The following is a 25,588-nucleotide window of genomic DNA, read 5'->3' as shown; positions in this document are numbered from 1 at the left end:
CAGATGAGGTGGTTCGGGCATCTGGTCAGGATGCCACCTGAACGCCTCCCGAGGGAGGTGTTTAGAGCACGTTTAACCGGTAGGAGGCCACGGGGAAGACCCAGGAATATATATTTCATGGCATAATATGTCATGTCAAACATATAACACCTTTGTGACATGAAAAAAACACAATTAAATCATGGCGTTTACTTTTTGATATTAATATAAAACTCAAAGCAGTTTGGCTAATGAAGATGAAGTCTAATAAACAAGCTTTGTTCTTCTCCAACAACGCCTCCTTGTAGTTCAGTGCAACAGTTTGGCCAACAAAAATAAAGACTAGTGACACCTCTCACATCGAATACACAATCTTCACAGCCAGTGTTCAATTCAATGAGATGACAAAACATTTGAGCTAGTATTGATGTTAATTGAACACTGATACAGTTTGCAGTTAAATAAAGGAGAAGTGAACATCCCAGTAAAAACAACAACTTTCTAAACAAGTTGTGACAACGTTCACGACACATCACCTGCTGCATGAATGGCCTTCCCAAAGTCGTGTGGACAATGCTGAAGAAACAAGTCTATGTCAGAAAACCAACAAATTTAGCTGAACCGCACCAATTTTGTCAAGAGGAGTGGTCAAAAATTCCAGCAGAAGCTTGTGGATGGCTACCAAAAGTGCCTTATTGCAGGTAAACTTGCCAAGGGACATGTAAGCAAATATTAACATTGCTGTATGTATACTTTTGACCCAGCACATTTGCTCACATTTTCAGTAGACCCATAATAAATTCATAAAACAAGCAAACTTCATGAATGTTTTTAGTGACCAACAAGTATGTGCTCCAATCACTACATCACACAAAAATAAGAGTTGTAGAAATGATTGTAAACTCAAGACAGCCATGACATGATGTTCTTTACAAGTGTACGTAAACTTTTGATCGTGACAGTATATATGCATGTGTATATGTATATATATCCATCCATCCATTTTCTACCGCTTATCCCTTTCGGAGTGGCGGGGGTACTGGAGCCTATCTCAGCTACAATCGAGTGGAAGGCGGGGTATGTATATATATATATATATATATATATATATATATATATATATATATATATATATATACTGTATATTTATGTATATATGTTCAGTTTAACAGTCCAGTTGTGATTGATTGAATGCCCTGAGAATTATACTGGACATTCTTTTGTAATTGCCACAAAATAACGTGTAGTATTTTGTTAATTTCTTTCCAAAAATATTTTTATTTTATAGATATTTTCAAAGCAGATGCTTAGGGTCCTCTGGCACCTCATGGAGGACCCGTAAAATCTGTGCCTCTTAAGACCTCACTGTTGGCTTTGTACGCTCATGTTACTTCTCAACTAGTCAAAGTTGATGCTAATCGACCTGTTTCTTCTCCTTTTTACTGAATGTGAAAGCAAAAGTGAGTCCACAAATAACCAAATCGTAAAAGCAGAATCGAAAATGAAATCTGAATTGGTAAAATCGTATCTATTTCGATCCCAGCATGTGTTTGTCTTCTTGTGTCCTGCAGACGTCTGTGAAAAATATCGTCCACCTGAGCAGCAGGAGGGGTCCTCCAGTGTGGAGCAGAAGAGGTCACAGCACTTCCACGTGAAAGAAGAGGAGCCACAGCCCCCCCACATTAAAGATGAAGAAAAACAGCGGCTGTCCCCCCACTTCATAGAGGAAGACAAGAGACACCTCATCAGTGTGAAGAGTGAAGGTGATGAGGTCAAAGGTGAGAGTGAGGAGAAGAGAGAGGCGGAGCCTCCAAGCAGCAGCTCAACTCAACACATGACAACAGAAGCTGATGGAGACCACTGTGGAGGATCACAAGCAGACAAGCTCTTAGCTCCACTATCAGATAGTGAGGACACAACGTCACACTCTCCTGACACTGATGATGAAGACTCTAAAGATTATAAGACATGTCACACTGACAACACACACCTTACATGTTCTCACTGCGACAAAACTTTTAAATACCATTGTCGTCTAAAAAGACACATGAGAACACACACTGGAGAAAAACCTTTTCCCTGCTTAGAATGTGGTAAAAATTTTGCACTAAGTCACAATTTAAAAGAACACATGAGAATACACACTGGAGAAAAACCTTTTCCCTGCTTAGAATGTGGTAAAAGTTTTGCACAAAGTCACAATTTAAAAGAACACATGAGAATACACACTGGAGAAAAACCTTTTCCCTGCTTAGAATGTGGTAAAAGTTTTGCACACAGTCGCAATTTAAAAGAACACATGAGAATACACACTGGAGAAAAACCTTTTCCCTGCTTAGAATGTGGTAAAAGTTTTGCACTAAGTCGCAATATAAAAGAACACATGAGAACACACACTGGTGAAAAACTATACTCCTGTTCAAGTTGCAACAAAGGCTTCCGTTACCTAACCACTCTTAAAGTACACATGAGAACACACACAGGAGAGAAAGTGTTGAGTTGCAGTGTGTGTGGTGAAAGATTCTCCTATAAGTACCAGTGTAAGAAACACAAGTGTGCTGGTGAGAACAGCAGCAGCAAATGAAGATGCAGGATTTGAAATAAAATTTCTAACATCAGCACATATAACATGTGTGACATCATTGTTGTGTGTGTAACACAATCTTGTTATTATGCTTATAACATATATAGAGTAAATACTTCAGATTAGTGCTTTTATTTCAGTCAAGTACATGAGTTAATATACACATTTGTGTACTTTAAAATGAACAGAACAATTTGGCTGAAAAGGTGAGAATAAACAGTACATAAAATATGTTACATACAATAAACATTTTAAGTGTAGATATTCATAATTCACTTTTTTACTTATTCATAATAGTGTTTTATGTATGTTTTTTTAAATAATGAAGTGTTACATATTTTATTTTCTAATTGTAGATGATTCCATAGATGAACTCCTTTATATGATATACACATTTGTTTTACATGTGTTCATACCTTTGCTTTTGAGTACACATAAATCCCTCTTAGTTCATATTTACTGGTTCACATCTGAAACATCTTCTGGACCACTTCTGGAAGCATATTATTATTTACTTTATACATCATTTGAGCAGTTGTCCTTTATACAATTTTAAAATGTGTGACTTTATGAATCATTAGTTGGGTCTCTATAATCCATTCTATTAATTGTCTTTATTACTCTCTTGTGTAATATGAATATTGTTGTGTGATTGTTTTATATGTATGTCCCCAGACCTTTATGCAATAAACAATGTATGCTTCAACTAAAGTTGGGTACAATAAATGTAGTTAATATTTGTGGGTATGTATCTTATTCTATTTATTATCGCAGTCAATCTTTAAATGTTTTCTTTATATGACTTACATGTAGTTTCCAGCTTACTTCATCATCTAGAGCAGGGGTGTCAAACTCAAATACAGAGTGGGCCAAAATTTAAAACTAAACAAAGGAAGGCCAAGGTTGAACAAATTAACCTTTTTGATAGGGACACAAACAAGTTTTGCATTGAATATTGAACAAGCAAGGCTTATATAACTTTATAGTGACATGCAAAATCGAGTTTCAAATAATAATAATAATAATTAAAAAATATCAATGGCACATCAAATACAATTTAAATAAAAATTGAATGCCTCTTTTCTATTTGCAGCCTTCTGAGGTAAACATCAACATTAATTTTTTCCACAGGCTAATAAATTTGAAAATAAAATAATGAATAAACCAACCATTCAGGACTTTAAACTGCTCAGTTCGCAACACACTGATCTAATCTGATGTGCCCAAGCCAGATACCTGCCATCTTTTCTTGAATGCTAGTTCATTAACGTCGGGGCTCAGACTTTGAGCTGAGGCAACCTTCATTATAGAACGAAGGTGTTCATCAGTAATTATATCTCGTATTCCACAGTCTTGGGGGCGTGTCTTACAGGCACTGCTTTTAACGTCCTCTACGAGCTGACGTCACGTCCGCTTTTCATCCCTTCTAGCAACGTGCCCGCCTTGTCACAAGATATGAGCGGCTCCTGTAGCACACTCATGTAAATGCAACGCATACTTCATCAACAGCAATACAGTTTACACTGAGAGTGTCCGTATAAGCAACTTTAACATTGTTAGAAATATGCGCCACACTGAATCCACACCAAACAAGAATGACAAACACATTTTGGGAGAACATCTGCACAGTAATACAACATAAACACAACAGAACAAATACCCAGAATCCTTTGCAGCACTAACTCTTCCAGGACTACAATATACACCCCAGTTACTTCCAACCCCCACCCCCCCACCCCCCACACACACGCACCTTGCAGCGTCAGGTTCCAGGTGTTGTGCCAGATAATGCACCTGCCCCAAGTGGAGGAGTTCAAGTACCTCGGAGTCTTGTTCACGAGTGAGGGAAGAGTGGATCGTGAGATCGACAGGCGGATCGGTGCGGCGTCTTCAGTAATGCGGACGCTGTATCGATCCGTTGTGGTGAAGAAGGAGCTGAGCCGGAAGGCAAAGCTCTCAATTTACCGGTCGATCTACGTTCCCATCCTCACCTATGGTCATGAGCTTTGGGTTATGACCGAAAGGACAAGATCACGGGTACAAGCGGCTGAAATGAGTTTCCTCCGCCGGGTAGCGGGGCTCTCCCTTAGAGATAGGGTGAGAAGCCCTGTCATCCGGGGGGAGCTCAAAGTAAAGCCGCTGCTCCTCCACATCGAGAGGAGCCAGATGAGGTGGTTCGTGCATCTGGTCAGGATGCCACCCGATCGCCTCCCTCGGGAGGTGTTTAGGGCACGTCCGACCGGTAGGAGGCCACGGAGAAGACCCAGGGCACGTTGGGAAGACTATGTCTCCCGACTGGCCTGGGAACGCCTCGGGATCCCCCGGGAAGAGCTGGACGAAGTGGCTGGGGAGGGGGAAGTCTGGGCTTCCCTGCTTAGGCTGCTGCCCCCGCGACCCGACCTCGGATAAGCGGAAGAAGATGGATATATATATATATATATATATATATATATATATATATATATATATATATATATATATATATATATATGATGACTTGGTCCTGGGGTTTAGTTTTTCTCGAAGGCAACGGAAAGTTGGCTCGGGCGAGACGGGAATGAAGGTACATTTTTATTTAAACACTATAAATACAAAACAAGGAAGTAAACAAAAGGCGCGCACAATGGCGGAGAACAAACTATGAAACCAAACACTTGCACATAGGCAAAAACTATGAACAACAAAAAACACTAACTGTGGCAATAATAAACAAAACTTAATTGGTATGGACAAAAAGGAGCAGCGTGAACGATGGACATGAAAAAAAGAGTCAGAAATGTGCAGAAGCATAAATGTGGAGATGTCACCAGAAAGACAAACTGAAAAACAATGAACTTAAATACTACAGACATGATTAACGAAAACAGGTGCGTGACTCAAAACGTGAAACAGGTGCGTGACGTGACAGGTGAAAACTAATGGGTTGCTATGGTGACAAACAAGAGTGCACAATGAGTCCAAACGTGGAACAGGTGAAACTAATGGGTAATCATGGAAACAAGACAAGGGAGTGAAAAGCCAGAAACTAAAGAGTCTACAAAAAAACATGACTAAGACAAAACATGATTACACAGACATGACAATATATAGATAGATATAATATATATAATGCCAAAGGAAATGTAAAAAGAACATGAAAACCTCCCACAGTCTAAAATACATTCTAAAAACTATTAGCATCGAAGACAAAAATAATATCATGAGTGTAATATTTATTTATTTTATTTTTTTCTTTCCTTATGCTACTGTTGTTTCAATACATTGTTAAATATTTGAATATTTTCAAGAAAATAAGTTGTATGTCTTTGTTTTGAAAATGTAAAATAGACAAGTTTACTTTTATTTTCAGAATAAGTAAATAGTAGGGGCAGCACGGTGGAAGAGGGGTTAGTGCGTCTGCCTCACAATACGAAGGTCCTGAGTAGTCTTGGGTTCAATCCCAGACTCGGGATCTTTCTGTGTGGAGTTTGCATGTTCTCCCCGTGACTGCGTGGGTTCCCTCCGGGTACTCCGGCTTCCTCCCACCTCCAAAGACATGCACCTGGGGATAGGTTGATTGGCAACACTAAATGGTCCCTAGTGTGTGAATGTTGTCTGTCTATCTGTGTTGGCCCTGTGATGAGGTGGCGACTTGTCCAGGGTGTACCCCGCCTTCCGCCTGAATGCAGCTGAGATAGGCTCCAGCGACCCCATGCGACCCCAAAAAGGGACAAGCCGTAGAAAATGGATGGATGGATGAAAACCTCCCACATTCTAAAATACATTATAAAAACGATTAGCATCAAAGACAAAAATAATATCATGAGTGTAATATTTATTTTGTTTCTTTTTTTTCTTTCCTTATGCTACTGTCGTTTCAATACATTGTTAAATATTTAAATATTTTTAAGAAAATAAGTTGTATGTCTTTGTTTTGAAAATGTAGAATGGACAAGTTTATTTTTATTTTCAGAATAAGTAAATAGTATATAATAAAATAGTTGTACCGGGGGTGGGGAGCTGGTTGTACTTGTTTCTCTCGCGAGATCTGGAAAAGAGCTGGTTACTTGTTTCTCTCGCGAGATCTGACAACACTGCGCGCGAACCAAACACGGCGAGGACAAAGCAAGATGGCGTCTGACGGTGAAGACGTTATTGCAGTCGTCACAGTTCAGTGTTCTTAATCTGTGCGTCCATGTACACATATATGTCCTTTATTACACTCTATTAAATAGAGTAAACATCGTTAATAACTGTTTGCATCCGGTTATATTAGTCTGAGCGCACTTTGATGCTTCTCGAGCTAGCTTAGCCTGCTAGTTAGCTTAGCGTGTTAGCTGCTAACAAAGAGAGGCGGAAGTGATGAAAACACATCGCTAAGCAGAGATCAAGTGTGAGTGTAAAGTGTTGTGATTGTGTGAAAATGTGCGAAAGAACGATAGCAGAGTACGAGGAGGAACTTTGTCCAACAAAAGAGGAGAAGGAGCGACAACATGAAAAACATCAAGTTGTGTTACACAGAACGGGTTTGTTTACTTCTTACTCTCACATCTTTACTAACTTTATATTTATTATTAACACTATTCTTGAATACATTGTCTATAGGAAGATGAATTGTCATGTGAGGATGATGCACTGATTGTGTTATGTTGTTCATAAAAACGAGACAATATTTATGAGAGGTTGATGTTCCTCTCAGTGTGTAACAATGTGTATCAACATGTTTACACAAAACTCACACAGTCACCGGGGGAATATTCCAGAGAGCAGGTTAAGTGCAAACTCCTCGAGAGTTTTACCTCCAAAAATACGAGAGGTAAGACAAAGTCAGAGTCAGTTACCATGGTAACTGACGCTGTAAACCTAGCCTGCTAGCTGGCAGGTTTGACAAGTTATTTATGTGTGTAAAAGCTATACTGACCTGTTATTTCCTTCATATTGGTGCAGCCATTAACCTACTACAACACCTACTACATCCACCTACTCAGTGGCCTAGTGGTTAGAGTGTCCGCCCTGAGTTGGGTAGGTTGTGAGTTCAAACCCCGACCGAGTCATACCATCCATCCATCCATCTTCTTCCGCTTATCCGAGGTCGGGTCGCGGGGGCAGCAGCCTAAGCAGGGAAGCCCAGACTTCCCTCTCCCCAGCCACTTCGTCCAGCTCCTCCCGGGGGATCCCGAGGTGTTCCCAGGCCAACCGGGAGACATAGTCTTTCCAACGTGTCCTGGGTCTTCCCCGTGGCCTCCTACCGGTCGGACGTGCCCGAAACACCTCCCTAGGGAGGCGTTCGGGTGGCATCCTGACCAGATGCCCGAACCACCTCATCTGGCTCCTCTCGATGTGGAGGAGCAGCGGCTTTACCTTGAGCTCCTCCCGGATGGCAGACCTTCTCACCCTATCTCTAAGGGAGAGCCCCGCCACCCGGCGGAGGAAACTCATTTCGGCCGCTTGTACCCGTGATCTTGTCCTTTCGGTCATGACCCAAAGCTCATGACCATAGGTGAGGATGGGAACGTAGATCGACCGGTAAATCGAGAGCTTTGCCTTCCGGCTCAGCTCCTTCTTCACCACAACGGATCGATACAGCGTCCGCATTACTGAAGACGCCGCACCGATCCGCCTGTCGATCTCACGATCCACTCTTCCCTCACTCGTGAACAAGACTCCGAGGTACTTGAACTCCTCCACTTGGGGCAAGATCTCCTCCCCAACCCGGAGATGGCACTCCACCCTTTTCCGGGCGAGAACCATGACTTGGAGGTGCTGATTCCCATCCCATTCGCTTCACACTCGGCTGCGAACCGATCCAGTGAGAGCTGAAGATCTTGGCCAGATGAAGCCATCAGGACCACATCATCTGCAAAAAGCAGAGACCTAATCCTGCAGCCACCAAACCCGATCCCCTCAACGCCTTGACTGCGCCTAGAAATTCTGTCCATAAAAGTTATGAACAGAATGGGTGACAAAGGGCAGCCTTGGCGGAGTCCAACCCTCACTGGAAACGTGTCCGACTTACTGCCGGCAATGCGGACCAAGCTCTGACACTGATCATACAGGGAGCGAACCGCCACAATAAGACAGTCCGTTACCCCATACTCTCTGAGCACTCCCCACAGGACTTCCCGGGGTACACGGTCGAATGCCTTCTCCAAGTCCACAAAGCACATGTAGACTGGTTGGGCAAACTCCCATGCACCCTCAAGGACCCTGCCGAGAGTATAGAGCTGGTCCACAGTTCCACGACCAGGACGAAAACCACACTGTTCCTCCTGAATCCGAGGTTCGACTATCCGGCGTAGCCTCCTCTCCAGTACACCCGAATAGACCTTACCGGGAAGGCTGAGGAGTGTGATCCCACGATAGTTGGAACACACCCTCTGGTTCCCCTTCTTAAAGAGAGGAACCACCACCCCGGTCTGCCAATCCAGAGGTACCGCCCCCGATGTCCACGCGATGTTGCAGAGTCTTGTCAACCAAGACAGCCCCACAACATCCAGAGCCTTAAGGAACTCCGGGCGGATCTCATCCACCCCCGGGGCCTTGCCACCGAGGAGCTTTTTAACTACCTCGGCAACCTCAGCCCCAGAAATACCAAAGACTATAAAAATGGGACCCATTACTTCCCTGCTTGGCACTCAGCATCCTAGAACCCGCTGGTGTACACCAGCAGTGAGGGATGCCGTCAAGCTGAATAAAGAGTCCTATCGGGTCCTTTTGGCTCATAGGACTCCAGAGGCAGCGGACAGTTACCGACAGGCCAAGCGAAGTGCGGCTTCAGCGGTCGCGGAGGCAAAAACTCGGACATGGGAGGCAATTGGGGAAGCCATGGAAAACTAATTCTAGACGGCTTTGAAGCGCCTCAGGGGGGGGAAGCAGTGCACTGTCCACACCGTGTATGGTGAGGATGGTGTGCTGCTGACCTCGACTGCGGCTGTTGTGGATCGGTGGAGGGAATACTTAGAAGACCTCCTCAATCCCACCAACACATCTTCCTATGAGGAAGCAGTGCCTGGGGAATCTGTGGTGGGCTCTCCTATTTCTGGGGCTGAGGTAGTTAAAAAGCTCCTCGGTGGCCACGCTCGGGAATCATTTGGTGATTTAACCCCCAACCCTTGATGCTGAGTGCCAAGCAAGGAGGCAATGGGTCCCATTTTTATAGTCTTTGGTATGACTCGGCCGGGGTTTGAACTCCCGACTTTCCAGTCTCAGGGCAGACACTCTAACCACAAGGCCACTGAGCAGGTCGATGGTTAATGCATCCTCAATAGAAAATAAACCTTAGCAAAAGTTAGCTAATAATTGAGTCATTGGTAGCCGCTCTATTCTGCCTATAAAGTGCTCTAAATAACATCCTAAAACCTTCATCAACATTTTAAATACACACTGTAAGTGTAAACCCCGTTTCCATATGAGTTGGGAAATTGTGTTAGATGTAAATATAAACGGAATACAATGATTTACAAATCATTTTCAACCCATATTCAGTTGAATATGCTACAAAGACAACATATTTGATGCTCAAACACATAAACTTTTTTTTTTTTTTTTGCAAATAATCATTAACTTTAGAATTTGATGCCAGCAACACGTGACAAAGAAGTTGGGAAAGGTGGCAATAAATACTGATAAAGTTGAGGAATGCTCATCAAACACTTATTTGGAACATCCCACAGGTGTGCAGGCAAATTGGGAACAGGTGGGTGCCATGATTGGGTATAAAAGTAGATTCCATGAAATGCTCAGTCATTCACAAACAAGGATGGGGCGAGGGTCACCACTTTGTCAACAAATGCGTGAGCAAATTGTTGAACAGTTTAAGAAAAACCTTTCTCAACCAGCTATTGCAAGGAATTTAGGGATTTCACCATCTACGGTCCGTAATATCATCAAAGGGCTCAGAGAATCTGGAGAAATCACTGCACGTAAGCAGCTAAGCCCGTGACCTTCGATCCCTCAGGCTGTACTGCATCAACAAGCGACATCAGTGTGTAAAGGATATCACCACATGGGCTCAGGAACACTTCAGAAACCCACTGTCAGTAACTACAGTTGGTCACTACATCTGTAAGTGTAAGTTAAAACTCTCCTATGCAAGGCGAAAACTGTTTATCAACAACACCCAGAAACGCCGTTGGCTTCGCTGGGCCTGAGCTCATCTAAGATGGACTGATACAAAGTGGAAAAGTGTTCTGTGGTCTGACAAGTCCACATTTCAAATTGTTTTTGGAGACTGTGGACGTCGTGTCCTCCGGACCAAAGAGGAAAAGAACCATCCGGATTGTTATAGGCGCAAAGTGGAAAAGCCAGCATGTGTGATGGTATGGGGGTGTATTAGTGCCCAAGACATGGGTAACTTACACATCTGTGAAGGCGCCATTAATGCTGAAATGTACATACAGTTTTTGGAGCAACATATGTTGCCATCCAAGCAACGTTACCATGGACGCCCCTGCTTATTTCAGCAAGACAATGCCAAGCCACGTGTTACATCAACGTGGCTTCATAGTAAACGAGTGCGTGTACTAGACTGGCCTGCCTGTAGTCCAGACCTGTCTCCCATTGAAAATGTGTGGCGCATTATGAAGCCTAAAATAGCACAACGGAGACCCCCGGACTGTTGAACAACTTAAGCTGTACATCAAGCAAGAATGGGAAAGAATTCCACCTGAGAACCTTCAAAAATGTGTCTCTTCAGTTCCCAAACGTTTACTGAGTGTTGTTAAAAGGAAAGGCCATGTAATACAGTGGTGAACATGCCCTTTCCCAACTACTTTGGCACGTGTTGCAGCCATGAAATTCTAACTTAATTATTATTTGCAAAAAAAAATAAAGTTTATGAGTTTGAACATCAAATATGTTGTCTTTGTAGTGCATTCAATTGAATATGGGTTGAAAAGGATTTGCAAATCATTGTATTCCGTTTATATTTACATCTAACACAATTTCCCAACTCATATGGAAACGGGGTTTGTATATATACTGTATAATGTAGTAACATTCTTAATAACATGTCATATTTACATATCTTGCTCATTTTAAGCATACAATGTCTGCTCTCACTGGGATGTCGACTGATGGGATGTTCATATCTTCCCGTTTAGATGAAGAATTAATCCTCGCAAAGGGTTAAAAAAGGGTGGGTGCAAAAGAGCGTATTTTCGTGTCTTTCTTGCCATCTCCAGGTCTAAGTTGGATGTCAAAGTTGACCAAGTTCTCGGTTTATGTCCACAACCTTCTACTACATAAGTGAGAGGCATGATTTGTAGTCTAGAATTAGCTTTTGTGTCATTTCTAATTGTATTATTTTGTCTGAAAAAACATTATTAATTTACTTGTTTATTTACTGTTAATATCTGGTTACTTTATTTGAGAAAATAATACTGGAAATTATGTAATATATTTTACTGCATATTTCAGCAACTAAATTAGGAGCCTGTGTATTCTGTTTTAAAATGGTTCTATTAGTAATTCTATATGAAATAATATATCACAAAATCCATTTTAAACCATATCGTCCATCCATAGTAAAAAGTCCTGTCGTCCTGGTTTGTTTTTATTTCCCTGTGAATAATGTTGTAAAGAGCAGCGTGTTTGTGCGTCACTGAGATTTCAAGACAGTTCATACGATAACTTGTTTTTCCTAAGTGCATGTAAAAGTACTGAATGCATTGTGTGACTGAGCAGAGATGGTGTGTTTGTCTTGCAGACGTCTGGGAAGAACATCTTCACCCTGAGCAACAGAAGTGGAGCTTCAGGATGCGGACGGAGGAGCCACAGCCCTCCCACATTAAAAAGGAAGAGGAACACCCACTGATCCCCCATTTTAAAGAGGAAGAGGATAACCCACTGAACACTCACATCAAAGAGGAAGAGGAGCACCCACTGATCCCCCATTTTAAAAAGGAAGAGGAGGACCCACTGACACCCCATTTTAAAGAGGAAGAGGAGGACCCACTGACACCCCATTTTAAAAAGGAAGCGATGGATCCACTGACCACTCACATTAAGGAGGAAGAGGAGGACCCACTGACCCCTCTCATTAAAGAGGAAGAGGAGGAACACAGCATCAGTCAGCAGGGAGAGCATCTTGAAGGACTGGAGGAGGTTGATGTCACCAAGATGCCAGTGACTGGTGTCCCTGTGAAGAGTGAAGGTGATGAGGTCAAAGGTGAGAGTGAGGAGAAGAGAGAGGCGGAGCCTCCAAGCAGCAGCTCAACTCAACACATGACAACAGAAGCTGATGGAGACCACTGTGGAGGATCACAAGCAGACAAGCTCTTAGCTCCACTATCAGATAGTGAGGACACAACGTCACACTCTCCTGACACTGATGATGAAGACTCTAAAGATGATAAGACATGTCACACTGACAACACACACTTCACATGTTCTCACTGCGGCAAAACTCTTAAATATCCTAGTAAATTGAAAAGACACATGAGAACACACACTGGAGAAAAACCTTTTTCATGTTCAATCTGCAGTAAAGATTTCACTTATAAGCACGAATTGAAAATACACATGAAAAGACACACTGGAGAAAAACCTTTTTCATGTTCACTCTGCGGTAAAGGTTTTAATCAAAGGGATCCTTTGAAAATACACATGAGAACACACACTGGAGAAAAACCTTTTTCATGTTCAATCTGCGGTAAAGATTTTAATCATAAGGATCCTTTGAAAATACACATGAGAACACACACTGGAGAAAAACCTTTTTCCTGCTCAGAATGTGGTAAAAGTTTTGGAACAAATTATAATTTAAAAGTACACATGAGAACACACACTGGAGAAAAACCTTTTTCATGTTCAATCTGCGGTAAAGATTTTACTCTTAGGCAACATTTGAAAATGCACATGAGATTACACCCTGGAGGAAAACCTTTTTCCTGGTTCAAACACTGATGACATTTATTAATCAGACAAGAAGCAAGGAATCATGCAGAAACAGAGTTCAATTTAGCTCATGAGGAGAACGCATGGAGCCGCACACTTAATCACAGTCTCGCCCTACGCTCTAAGTTTCAGCTCCCGCGTCCCTCTATTTATTCAGGAGTTCCACAGTCAACATCACTAAGACCGTCTCTAAAAGGAGTGGTCACATATATTATGCAAAGCAGGTCCAGTACGCACAATACGTGACGGAATGTGCTGGGGGCCTTGTGATTTCGCCTTCTCTCCGCTTCGTCTGCGTGTTGTCATCTTATATTCGTTGAGGTCCTTGAAGTCTCTGCTTCGTCTGCGTTCTGTCGTCTTATCTTCGTTGAGGTCCTTGAAGTCCTTGGCTGTTAGCGGGTTAAAACAAAGATAACATCTGCGGATGAGGCCACCCTTCAGACAAGGAGTTTTGTCCTTGTACAGATACAAAAGTCTAACTTGAGCACAATAGCTAATAACTAAAGCAACAGACCCCGACTTAAACAAGTTGAAAAACTTATTTGGGTGTTACCATTTGGTGGTCAATTGTACGGAATATGTGCTGTACTGTGCAACCTACTAATAAAAGTCTCAAACAATCAAAGACTTTAAGCATTCTTAAGTTGTGTGATAATATACAAACCCCGTTTCCATATGAGTTGGGAAATTGTGTTAGATGTAAATATAAACGGAATACAATGATTTGCAAATCCTTTTCAACCCATATTCAGTTGAATGCACTACAAAGACAACATATTTGATGTTCAAACTCATAAACTTTATTTATTTTTTTGCAAATAATAACTAACTTAGAATTTCATGGCTGCAACACGTGCCAAAGTAGTTGGGAAAGGAGACACATTTTTGAAGCTTCTCAGGTGGAATTCTTTCCCATTCTTGCTTGATGTACAGCTTAAGTTGTTCAACAGTCCGGGGGTCTCCGTTGTGCTATTTTAGGCTTCATAATGCGCCACACATTTTCAATGGGAGACAGGTCTGGACTACAGGCAGGCCAGTCTAGTACCCGCACTCTTTTACTATGAAGCCACGTTGATGTAACACGTGGCTTGGCATTGTCTTGCTGAAATAAGCAGGGGCGTCCATGGTAACGTTGCTTGGATGGCAACATATGTTGTTCCAAAAGCTGTATGTACCTTTCAGCATTAATGGTGCCTTCACAGATGTGTAAGTTACCCATGTCTTGGGCACTAATACACCCCCATACCATCACACATGCTGGCTTTTACACTTTGCGTCAATAACAGTCTGGATGGTTCGCTTCCCCTTTGGTCCGGATGACACGATGTCGAATATTTCCAAAAACAATTTGAAATGTGGACTCGTCAGATCACAGAACACTTTTCCACTTTGCATGAGTCCATCTTAGATGATCTCGGGCCCAGAGAAGCCGGCGGCGTTTCTGGGTGTTGTTGATAAATGGCTTTCGCTTTGCATAGTAGAGCTTTAACTTGCACTTACAGATGTAGCGACCAACTGTATTTAGTGACAGTGGTTTTCTGAAGAGTTCCTGAGCCCAAGTGGTGATATCCTTTAGAGATCGATGTCGGTTTTTGATACAGTGCCGTCTGAGGGATCGAAGGTCACGGTCATTCAATGTTGGTTTCGGGCCATGCCGCTTACGTGGAGTGATTTCTCCAGATTCTCTGAACCTTTTGATGATATTATGGACCGTAGATGTTGAAATCCCTAAATTTCTTGCAATTGCACTTTGAGAAACGTTGTTCTTAAACTGTTTGACTATTTGCTCACGCAGTTGTGGACAAAGGGGTGTACCTCGCCCCATCCTTTCTTGTGAAAGACTGAGCATTTTTTGGGAAGCTGTTTTTATACCCAATCATGGCACCCACCTGTTCCCAATTAGCCTGCACACCTGTGGGATGTTCCAAATAAGTGTTTGATGAGCATTCCTCAACTTTATCAGTATTTATTGCCACCTTTCCCAACTTCTTTGTCACGTGTTGCTGGCATCAAATTCTAAAGTTAATGATTATTTGCAAAAAAAAAAAAAGTTTATCAGTTTGAACATCAAATATGTTGTCTTTGTAGCATATTCAACTGAATATGGGTTGAAAATCATTTGCAAATCATTGTATTTCGTTTATATTTACATCTAACACTATTTCCCAACTCATATGGAAACGGGGTTTGTATAGACATGATTATTCTAACACTCAGAATGTGGTAAAAGGTTTGTAATTAATCAAAGTTTAAAAGTACACATGAGAACACACACTGGTGAAAAACCTTTTATATGTTCAGTATGTGGTAAACGTTATATAGAAAGACAGCAATTAAAATTACACATGAGAACGCACTCTGGTGAAAAACCATACTCCTGTTCAAGCTGCAACAAAAGCTTCCGTTACCTAAACACTCTTACAGTACACATGAGAACACACACAGGAGAGAAAGTGTTGAGTTGCAGTGTGTGTGGTGAAAGATTCTCCTATAAGTACCAGTGTAAGAAACACAAGTGTGCTGGTGAGAACAGCAGCAGCAAATGAAGATGCAGGATTTGAAATAAACTGACAAAACTTTGTTAACTTTGACTTTCTAACAACATCAGCACATATAACATGTGTGACATCATTGTTGTGTGTGTAACACAATCTCAGCACGTACAATGTGCCACCAGAGGTGTAAACACCCTGGATAAAGTCTACTCCAACATAAAGCAGGGCTATACAATTACCACACCTTGCCTTCTCAGATCACATGTCCCTGCTCATGACACCAGCATACACCACCCTCAGGAAAAAAAAGCTCCCCCCACAACAAGGACTGTTCAAACGTGGCCAGATGGAGCTACGGAGCAGTTACAAGACTGCTTTGAAAGCACCAACTGGGACATCTTTGCACACCAGGACCTGGAAATGTAATCTTCATCTGTTTTAGGCTACATCAAACACTGTGTAGACACCATACTTGCCAACCTTGAGACCTCCGATTTCGGGGGGTGGGGGGCGTGGTTAAGATATATATATATATATATATATATATATATATATATATATATATATATATATATATATATATATATATATATATATATATATATAAGAAATACTTGACTTTCAGTGAATTCTAGCTATATCTATATATTTTTTATTACATATATATATATATATATATATATATATATATATATATATATATATATATATATATATATATATATATAAAATAAATACTTGAATTTCAGTGTTCATTTATTTACACATAGACACACACATAACACTCATCTACTCATTGTTGAGTTAAGGTGTTAAGAACTGGTCAAGGGGGGGTGATCCCGGGATGCAGAGACGGGAGGCAAGTTTGAAATACACTCAGTGGTTGGCAGGGGGGAGGCCAGGGTGCACCAAGTACTGCATAAAGTCTTTGTTGCCTCAAGGAGGCTAGGGAACAAACACAAAGAAGTTAGCAATAACAGGACAAGGGAAAGCAACGTACCATGAGGCGAAGTAGGTGCATGCACGTGCGGAGTTCAGGAAACAATGACCAGCAAGGTCAAGCTGTAGGTGATGAGCTTAAGTACTGGCGGGCTAATTGCGAGCAGGTGTGTCACCAGGTCCGCACCTCGCCGAGGATGAATCACTAAAACACAGGTGCAGACAACAGAGAAGGCAGGAACACACTAAAACACAACAGTACCCCCCCCCCCTCAATGGACGCCACCTGGCGGCTTACCTGGCTTCTCCGGAAAACGAATATAAAAAGCAGTTAACAGTGAAGGGTCTAAAATAAGTGAACGCGGGACCCAGGATCGGTCCTCGGGGCCGTAACCCTCCCAGTCGACCAGATACTGGAAACCCCTGCCCCTTCTCACGTCGAGAATGGCCTTGACCGTGAATGCCTGGTGGCCATCAATAAGTCTGGGAGGTGGAGGAGGCACCTCTGGAGGACTCAAGGGACTGGAGGACACAGGCTTGAGCAGGGAGACGTGGAAAGAGGGATGAATCTTGAGAGAGTCCGGAAGGCGTAGTCGAACCGATGAGGGATTGATGACTCGCTCAATGGGGTAAGGTCCAATGAATCGTGGCTGCAGTTTCTTGGAGACCACCTGGAGAGGTAAATTACGAGAGGATAGCCATACCTTCTGACCGGGCCTGTAATCCGGTGCTGTGCTGCGGTGGCGGTTAGCGATACGCTGGTTGCGCTCCGAGGTGCGTGACAGAGCAGACCGGGTATTTTGCCATGCTTGCCGTGCGCGGTGTAGGTGGGCCGCAACAGATGGGACGGCGACTTCTGATTCCAGGGAAGGAAAAGCGGGAGGTTGGTACCCGTAGGCGGAGTGAAATGGAGACATGCCTGTAGCGGAGCTGACGAGTGTGTTGTGAGCGTACTCAATCCAATGTAGACAAAGCGCCCAGGAGGCCGGCTGCTGATGGCAAACGCAGCGGATGGCAGCTTCCAGATCCTGGTTTGTGCGCTCAGTCTGACCGTTTGTCTGCGGGTGGTATCCAGAAGAAAGGCTCGGCGATGCCCCAAACGCCTTGCAGAAGGTCTTCCAAACCGCTGAAGAAAATTGTGGCCCTCTGTCCGAGACCACATCCACCGGGATACCATGCAGCCGGAACACGTGACGTACCAGCAGATCTGCAGTCTCTAGTGCAGAGGGCAACTTTGGAAGAGGGATGAAGTGAGCCATTTTTGAAAAGCGGTCCACCAAAGTCAATATAACAGTGTTGCCCTTTGATGGTGGAAGTCCTGTGACAAAATCCAATGCCACATGGGACCACGGGCGGGAGGGGATGGGGAGTGGCCGCAGAAGGCCAGCTGGTGCCCGATGTGACGCCTTATTGCGGGCACAGGTGGTACAGGCAGACACAAACTCTTTCACGTCAGCCCTGAAAGTTGGCCACCAGAAGCGCTGGGCTAGGAGGAAAGTAGTACGGGTGATACCTGGGTGGCAGGCGATCTTGGAGCTGTGGGCCCAGTTTAAGACTTCCGGCCGGAGTTCTGGGATAACGAATAAGCGCCCCTGCGGACAGTTCTTGGGAGAGGGAACATTCTTGATTCCTTCTGTCACGCGACCCTCGATGTCCCACTGTAGCGCTCCCAGCACTTGTGATGGAGGGATGATGGTCTCGGTCTTGACCCCTTCCTCGGGGCAGGCGTACATTCTAGACAAGGCGTCTGGCTTACCATTCTGGGAGCCGGGTCGGAAGGTCATGGTAAAATTGAATCTGGCGAAGAATAGCGCCCACCTAGCTTGTCTTGGGTTGAGCCGTTGAGCAGTCCGAATGTAGGCCAGATTCTTGTGGTCCGTGAATACCACAAATGGTGTCTCCGAGCCCTCCAGCCAGTGCCTCCATTCTTGTAGCGCCAAGACAACGGCAAGTAGTTCTCTATTACCAATGTCATAATTGCGTCCCGCTGGGGTCAGGCGGCGTGAGAAGAAGGCACAGGGGTGCAGCCTCTGGTCGGAGGTGGAGCGCTGGGAGAGAACAGCTCCCACGCCGGAGTCAGAAACGTCAACCTCGACAAAAAATTGAGAGGAAACGTTAGGGTGGACAAGAACTGGTGCAGAAGTAAATAACAATTTAAGCTTATCAAAGGAAGTCTGTGTCTCAGAGGTCCACAAAAAGGGAAGTTTAGTGGAAGTGAATCTCGTAAGTGGTTCAGCTACCTGACTAAAATTTCGGACAAAACGGCGACAAACACAACATAAGGGTTGAATTGTCCATCCTTGTTCTATTCTCTGTCACTATTTCAGAACACACACATTATACAAATATACATTATAAAATCAATAAGAAAACGGGAGCTCTAATTTGGGAGTCTGAATTAGGATCAGAAGTTCCTATATAAACATTGCGCATCACGTCGCCTTTTTGTATTGATTACTGCAGCTGTGCACTGGATTCATTCACAAATATAAACTACAACTCACAAACACTTTAGAGTTAGGCTCCACCATCAGAATGTGTACTTAAACTTATAAAGATCACATGGATATTATTCAGTGAGTTTATTCACCAAAACTAACCTGTTATACAGGAGGAAAAAGCACACAGGACGTTTCAATTGTTCACAGACTGGTCGCGCTCATCAGAATGACAAGACATTTCCGGTCTGCAGGTGATAGCATTCAATTGGGAAGAAACGCCCTACTGCCCCCTACTGACCAATGTGAATACTGATAAATGTGTAATGACAGCTCCAAAAACGAGTTCAAACCACAAAATAAAATAAATAAATCAACACAAAAATGTGACACATTATGGGTGGGTCACATATGCATGTACAGTAGATGGCAGTATTGTCCTGTTTAAAAGTGTCACAACATTGCTGTTTACGGCAGACCAACTGCTTTACAGTAGACGAAAACTTGACTGCTGTTGTTGAGTGTTGTTACCGCACTGAGAGGACGTTAATGAAACTGCCTAACAACAAACCCACATAAGAAACCAAGAACTCGCCCTCCATCATTAGCTGTTTATATTGTGGGAAAGCGGACGTGTGAACAGGCTGTCAACACGTCACTCAGGTCCGCATGGAGCTGGAGGGGGCGTGGCCTCCAGCTCCGCCTGAATTTCGGGAGATTTTCAGGAGAAAATTTGTCCCGGGAGGTCTTCGGGAGAGGCGCTGAATTTCGGGAGTCTACCGGAAAATCCGGGAGGGTTGGCAAGTATGGTAGACACAGTCACAGTGGACAGGTGTATCCGGGTGTACCCTAACCAGAAACCCTGGATGACCAGAGAGGTCAAAATCCTGTTGAAGGAGAGAAATAGTGCTTTGAGAAATGGAGACGAGGCACTCTACAAGGCGTTAAATGTAACATTCAATTCATCCTGCCCTTCTCAATAGGGGGCCGCAGTGTTGGAGACAAATTTCCTTGTTTGTTTATATTGTTTTTATTTTGTTTTCTCTGATTGATTGCTGGCCTCAGTTCATGCTGAATTTCCCTTTCGGCAGATTGCTCCGCCCACTTCCTGTTGAGAACCAGGAAGTGTTGACAGGGATGGGACCGTTGCTATGGTGCGGTTGCCATGGTAGCCTCTTTTTAATTGGGTTCAGCTGGGAACACTCGGGGGGCGATTGCATGGAGGACAAACAGTTTTCGACCGTGTCGTGTCGTGCCGTGCGGGCCGTGTGTGGTCAGTAGTGATGGGTTGATGAGGCGTCATGAAGCGTTTCGACACATTGCATAACTGTATTGATACTGTGTTGATACTGTGTCACTAAATACTGACATCTGCTGGACATTAAAAATCCCTACAGGCAACCTATGGACCGACTCAACTGACACTGATTTTATGACCTAGTATATACAATAATATAAACTAAGTCATTGTATTTCATTTAGGATTATTTCTAGAGAAAAATGCATTAAAATGTAATATCGGAAATTATCGGTATTGTTTTTTTTATTATTGGTATTGTTTTTTTTGTTTTGTTTTTTTGTTTTGTAAATCAACATAAAAAACACAAGATACACTTACAATTAGTGCACCAACCCAAAAAACCTCCCTCCCCCATTTACACTCATTCACACAAAAGGGTTGTTTTAGTAATTATAAAATAAATTATGTACTTACATTCCCGTCTCGCCCGAGCCAATTTTCCGTTGCATCCCGGAAAAGCAAACACCCAGGATCAAGTCATGACAATATTATCATCATAACTTTATGCTTAAGGGCCATACTATAAAGTATTGTCAATTTGTGCTGAAATGGTATTTTTGTATTTGTGCAGAGCTAGCAATCCGAAAGATTGCTAGCCTCTTTATCGGTGTTGTGTCCAGACTCGGCCTGCTGGCTGCCAAGGCCGAACATTTTGTTCCAAGACCAGACAAAGCAGAGACTGGACGATTGCACCAAGTGTCAACATATTTGCATTTTTGTATAACCATATATTGTGTCTTACTGGAGTTGTCGAGATTACCCCCCTTCCCTCAGTCACCTGATGGAATAGGGCCATTTCCTAATAAATAGAGGAGGCACGTGGGCTTTTTTTTAGAACGTAGTTTGGATCTGTAACTAGAGTACAGCCCAAAACACGTGTCTCCTCGAGCTAAATTGAACTCTGTTTCTGCATGTTTCCTTGCTTCTTGTCTGATTGGCATACATACTTGCCAACCCTCCCGAATTTTCCGGGAGACTCCCAAAATTCAGCGCCTCTCCCGAAAACCTCCCGAGACAAATATTCTCCCGAAAATCTCCCGATTTTCAGCCGGAGCTGGAGGCCACGCCACCTCCAGCTCCATGCGGACCTGAGTGAGGACAGCCTTTTTTCAGACGGGAAGACAACAGGGTGACAAGAACTAAATCATCCGTACTAGAGATAAATTGTATTATTATGTTTATCTTACCTAAAAATAAATATATATACTAATTAAAAAAATAAAAAACCAAATACATTTTTACTATATTTTGCTAAAAACGTCAAAATTAATTGTATTTTTATTTGTATTTTTTCTGACTTATTACATCCAGCCATAGAATTATACATTAAAATAAACATATTTGAAATAATTAATTTTAAATGATCATAATTCATTTAAAATGACCATATTTAATTATTAAAATAATTGCTTGTTTATCAACAACTTTAGCATTTTATTCATTACATTTTGAAGCTCTCAGAAGCCAAGTTATGTTATATTCATGTTATATTTATGCAAGTTTGAAGTATCAATTATCTAAACACAGTTTTGTTTGCATATTTTCAGGATATATATATATATATATATATATATATATATATAAATATATATATATATATATATATTTATGTATGAAATACTTGACTTGGTGAATTCTAGCTGTCAATATACTCCTCCCCTCTTAACCACGCCCCGTTTCACCCCTGACCACGCCCCCACCCACCCACCTCCCGAAATCGGAGGTCTCAAGGTTGGCAAGTATGCTGATTGGTAGATGTCATCGGTGTTTGAACCTGACACACTACATATAAATCATAGAGAAAACCTAAAAAAAATGTAGAGTGCAATACTAAATAAAATAAAATACATACCCACAAATTTATTGTACCCAACTTTAGTTGAAGCATACATTGTTTATTGCATAAAAGTCTGGGGACATACATATAAAACAATCACACAAATTACACAAGAGAGTAAAAAAGGCTACTAATAGAATGGATTATAGAGACCCAACAAAAGATTCATAAAGTCACACATTTAAAAGTAAATGATCTTGTATAAAAGACAACTGCTCAAATGATGTATAAGGTAAATAATAATATGCTTCCAGAAGTGGTCCAGAAGATGTTTCAGATGTGAACCAGTAAATATGAACTAAGAGGGATTTATGTGTACTCAAAAGCAAAGGTATGAACACATGTAAAACAAATATGTACATCATATAAAGGAGTTCATCAATGAAATCATCTACAATTAAAAATTAAAAATATGTAACCCTTCATTATTTAAAAAAAAAACATATATGAAACACTATTATGAATAACTATAAAAGTGAATTATGAATATCTACACAAAATGTGTATTGTATGTAACATATTTTATGTACTGTTTATTCTCACCTCTTCAAATCATTTCTGTTGATTTTAAAGTACACAAATGTGTATATTAACTCATGTACTTGACTGAAATAAAAGCACTAATCTGAAGTGTCTAATCTATAAATGTTAGAATCATATTAACAAGATTGTGTTACACACACAACAATGATGTCACACATGTTATATGTGCTGATGTTGTTAGAAAGTTTATTTCAAATCCTGCATCTTCATTTGCTGCTGCTGTTCTCACCAGCACACTTGTGTTTCTTACACTGGTACTTATAGGAGAATCTTTCACCACACACACTGCAACTCAACACTTTCTCTCCTGTGTGTGTTCTCATGTGTACTTTAAGAGTGTTTAGGTGACGAAAGCTTTTGATGCAGCTTGAACAGGTGTATGGTTTTTCACCAGAGTGTGTTCTCGTGTGTGCTTTCAATTGCTGTCCTTGTATAAAACTTTTACTACAGACTGAACAACTAAAAGGTTTCTCTCCAGTGTGTGTTCTTATGTGTACTTCCAAATGCTGACTTTTTATAAAACTTTTACAACATACTGAACATATAAAAGGTTTTTCTCCAGTGTGTGTTCTCATGTGGCTTTTCAAACTTTGACGATGAGTAAAATCTTTACCACAGATTGAACATGAAAAAGGTTTTTCTCCAGTGTGTGTTCTCATGTGTTCTTTTAAAACTTGATTTAACACAAAACCTTTACCACATTCTGAGCAGAAAAACGTTTTTTCTCCAGTGTGTGTTCTCATGTGTGTATTCAAATGGCCCATTTGATTAAAATCTTTCCCGCAGGTTGAACATGAAAAAGGTTTTTCTCCAGTGTGTGCTCTCATGTGTACTTTCATATTGCTACGGTAATTAAAAGTTTTGCCGCAGTGAGAACATGTGAAGTGTGTGTTGTCAGTGTGACATGTCTTATCATCTTTAGAGTCTTCATCATCAGTGTCAGGAGAGTGTGACGTTGTGTCCTCACTATCTGATAGTGGAGCTAAGAGCTTGTCTGCTTGTGATCCTCCACAGTGGTCTCCATCAGCTTCTGTTGTCATGTGTTGAGTTGAGCTGCTGCTTGGAGGCTCCGCCTCTCTCTTCTCCTCACTCTCACCTTTGACCTCATCACCTTCACTCTTCACAGGGACACCAGTCACTGGCATCTTGGTGACATCAACCTCCTCCAGTCCTTCAAGATGCTCTCCCTGCTGACTGATGCTGTGTTCCTCCTCTTCCTCTTTAAAATGAGGGGTCAGTGGATCCACCGCATCCTCTTTAAAATGGGGTGTCAGTGGGTCCTCTGCTTCCTTTTTAAAATGGGGGATCAGTGGGTATTTCTCTTCTTTCTTAATGTGGGAGGGCTGTGGCTCCTCCGTCCGCATCCTGAAGCTCCACTTCTGTTCACTCTCACCTTTGACCTCATCATCTTCACTCTTCACACTGATGAGGTGTCTCTTGTCTTCCTCTATGAAGTGGGGGGACAGCCGCTGTTTTTCTTCATCTTTAAAGTAAGGGGGCTGTGGCTCCTCTTCTTTCACGTGGAGGTGCTGTGACCTCTTCTGCTCCATACTGGAGGACCCCTCCTGCTGCTCAGTTGGACGATATTTTTCACAGACGTCTGCAGGACACAAGAAGACAAACACATGCTGGGTTTGACATAGATAAGATTTTACCAATTCAGATTTCATTTTCGATTCTGCTTTACGACTTGGTTATTTGTGGACTCACTTTTGCTTTCACATTCAGTAAAAAGGAGAAGAAACAGGTCGATTAGCATCAACTTTGACTAGTTGAGAAGTAACATGAGCGTACAAAGCCAACAGTGAGGTCTTAAGAGGCACATACGGTATTTTACGAGTCCCCCATGAGGTGCCAGAGGGCCCTAAGGACAATATTCTGCTTTGAAAATAATCTATAAAATAAAGATATTTTTGGCAAGAAATTAACAAAATACTACACGTTATTTTGTGGCAATTACAAAAGAATGTCCAGTATAATTCTCAGGGCATTCAATCAATCACAACTGGACTGTTAAACTGAACATATGTACATAAATATACAGTATATAATATACCCTGCCTTCCACCCGATTGTAGCTGAGATAGGCTCCAGCACCCCCCGCGACTCTGAAAGGGATAAGCGGTAGAAAATGGATGGATGGATGGATATATATACATATACACATGCATATATACAGTCACGATCAAAAGTTTACATACACTTGTAAAGAACATCATGTCATGGCTGTCTTGAGTTTACAATCATTTCTACAACTCTTATTATTTTGTGATGTAGTGATTGGAGCACATACTTGTTGGTCACTAAAAACATTCATGAAGTTTGCTTCTTTTATGAATTTATTATGGCTCTACTGAAAATGTGCTGGGTCAAAAGTATACATACAGCAATGTTAATATTTGCTTACATGTCCCTTGGCAAGTTTACCTGCAATAAGGTGCTTTTGGTAGCCATCCACAAGCTTCTGCTTGAATTTTTGACCACTCCTCTTGACAAAATTGGTGCAGTTCAGCTAAATGTGTTGGTTTTCTGACATAGACTTGTTTCTTCAGCATTGTCCACACGACTTTGGGAAGGCCATTCTTAAACCTTCATTCT

General features: G+C 42.1%; 3 protein-coding genes across 4 annotated transcripts in view; 2 read left to right on the top strand and 1 right to left on the bottom strand.

Annotated features, from left to right (window-relative positions):
* LOC140676656 (uncharacterized) overlaps positions 1 to 3,301 on the top strand; it is a 310,270-nt gene extending 306,969 nt beyond the window's left edge. The window contains exon 3 of the mRNA XM_072916164.1: positions 1,551 to 3,301. Coding sequence (XP_072772265.1) covers positions 1,551 to 2,563 — 1,013 coding nt within the window. The 3' untranslated portion in view covers positions 2,564 to 3,301. The remainder of the gene's footprint in view (positions 1 to 1,550) is intronic.
* The window catches only part of LOC140679856 (uncharacterized), a 127,027-nt gene extending 112,981 nt beyond the window's left edge, over positions 1 to 14,046 (top strand). The window contains exons 1-2 of one of the 2 annotated variants that reach the window (XM_072916207.1): positions 6,636 to 7,068; positions 12,249 to 14,046. In XM_072916207.1, the coding sequence (XP_072772308.1) occupies positions 6,966 to 7,068; positions 12,249 to 13,447 (1,302 nt within the window). In that variant the 5' untranslated portion in view covers positions 6,636 to 6,965 and the 3' untranslated portion in view covers positions 13,448 to 14,046. Of the gene's footprint in view, positions 1 to 6,635; positions 7,069 to 12,248 lie in introns of those variants that run through there. The other variant, XM_072916209.1, reaches the window with a different exon arrangement.
* Positions 1 to 24,530, bottom strand: part of LOC133624010 (uncharacterized) — a 93,406-nt gene extending 68,876 nt beyond the window's left edge. Inside the window, exon 1 of the mRNA XM_072916188.1 lies at positions 23,314 to 24,530. Within this exon, the coding sequence (XP_072772289.1) occupies positions 23,314 to 24,354 (1,041 nt within the window). The 5' untranslated portion in view covers positions 24,355 to 24,530. The remainder of the gene's footprint in view (positions 1 to 23,313) is intronic.
* Positions 24,531 to 25,588: the final 1,058 nt, after the last annotated feature.

Source organism: Nerophis lumbriciformis, linkage group LG26 (assembly GCF_033978685.3).
Source record: "Nerophis lumbriciformis linkage group LG26, RoL_Nlum_v2.1, whole genome shotgun sequence".
NCBI lineage: Eukaryota > Metazoa > Chordata > Actinopteri > Syngnathiformes > Syngnathidae > Nerophis > Nerophis lumbriciformis.
This window is presented reverse-complemented; position numbering and strand designations above follow the sequence as displayed.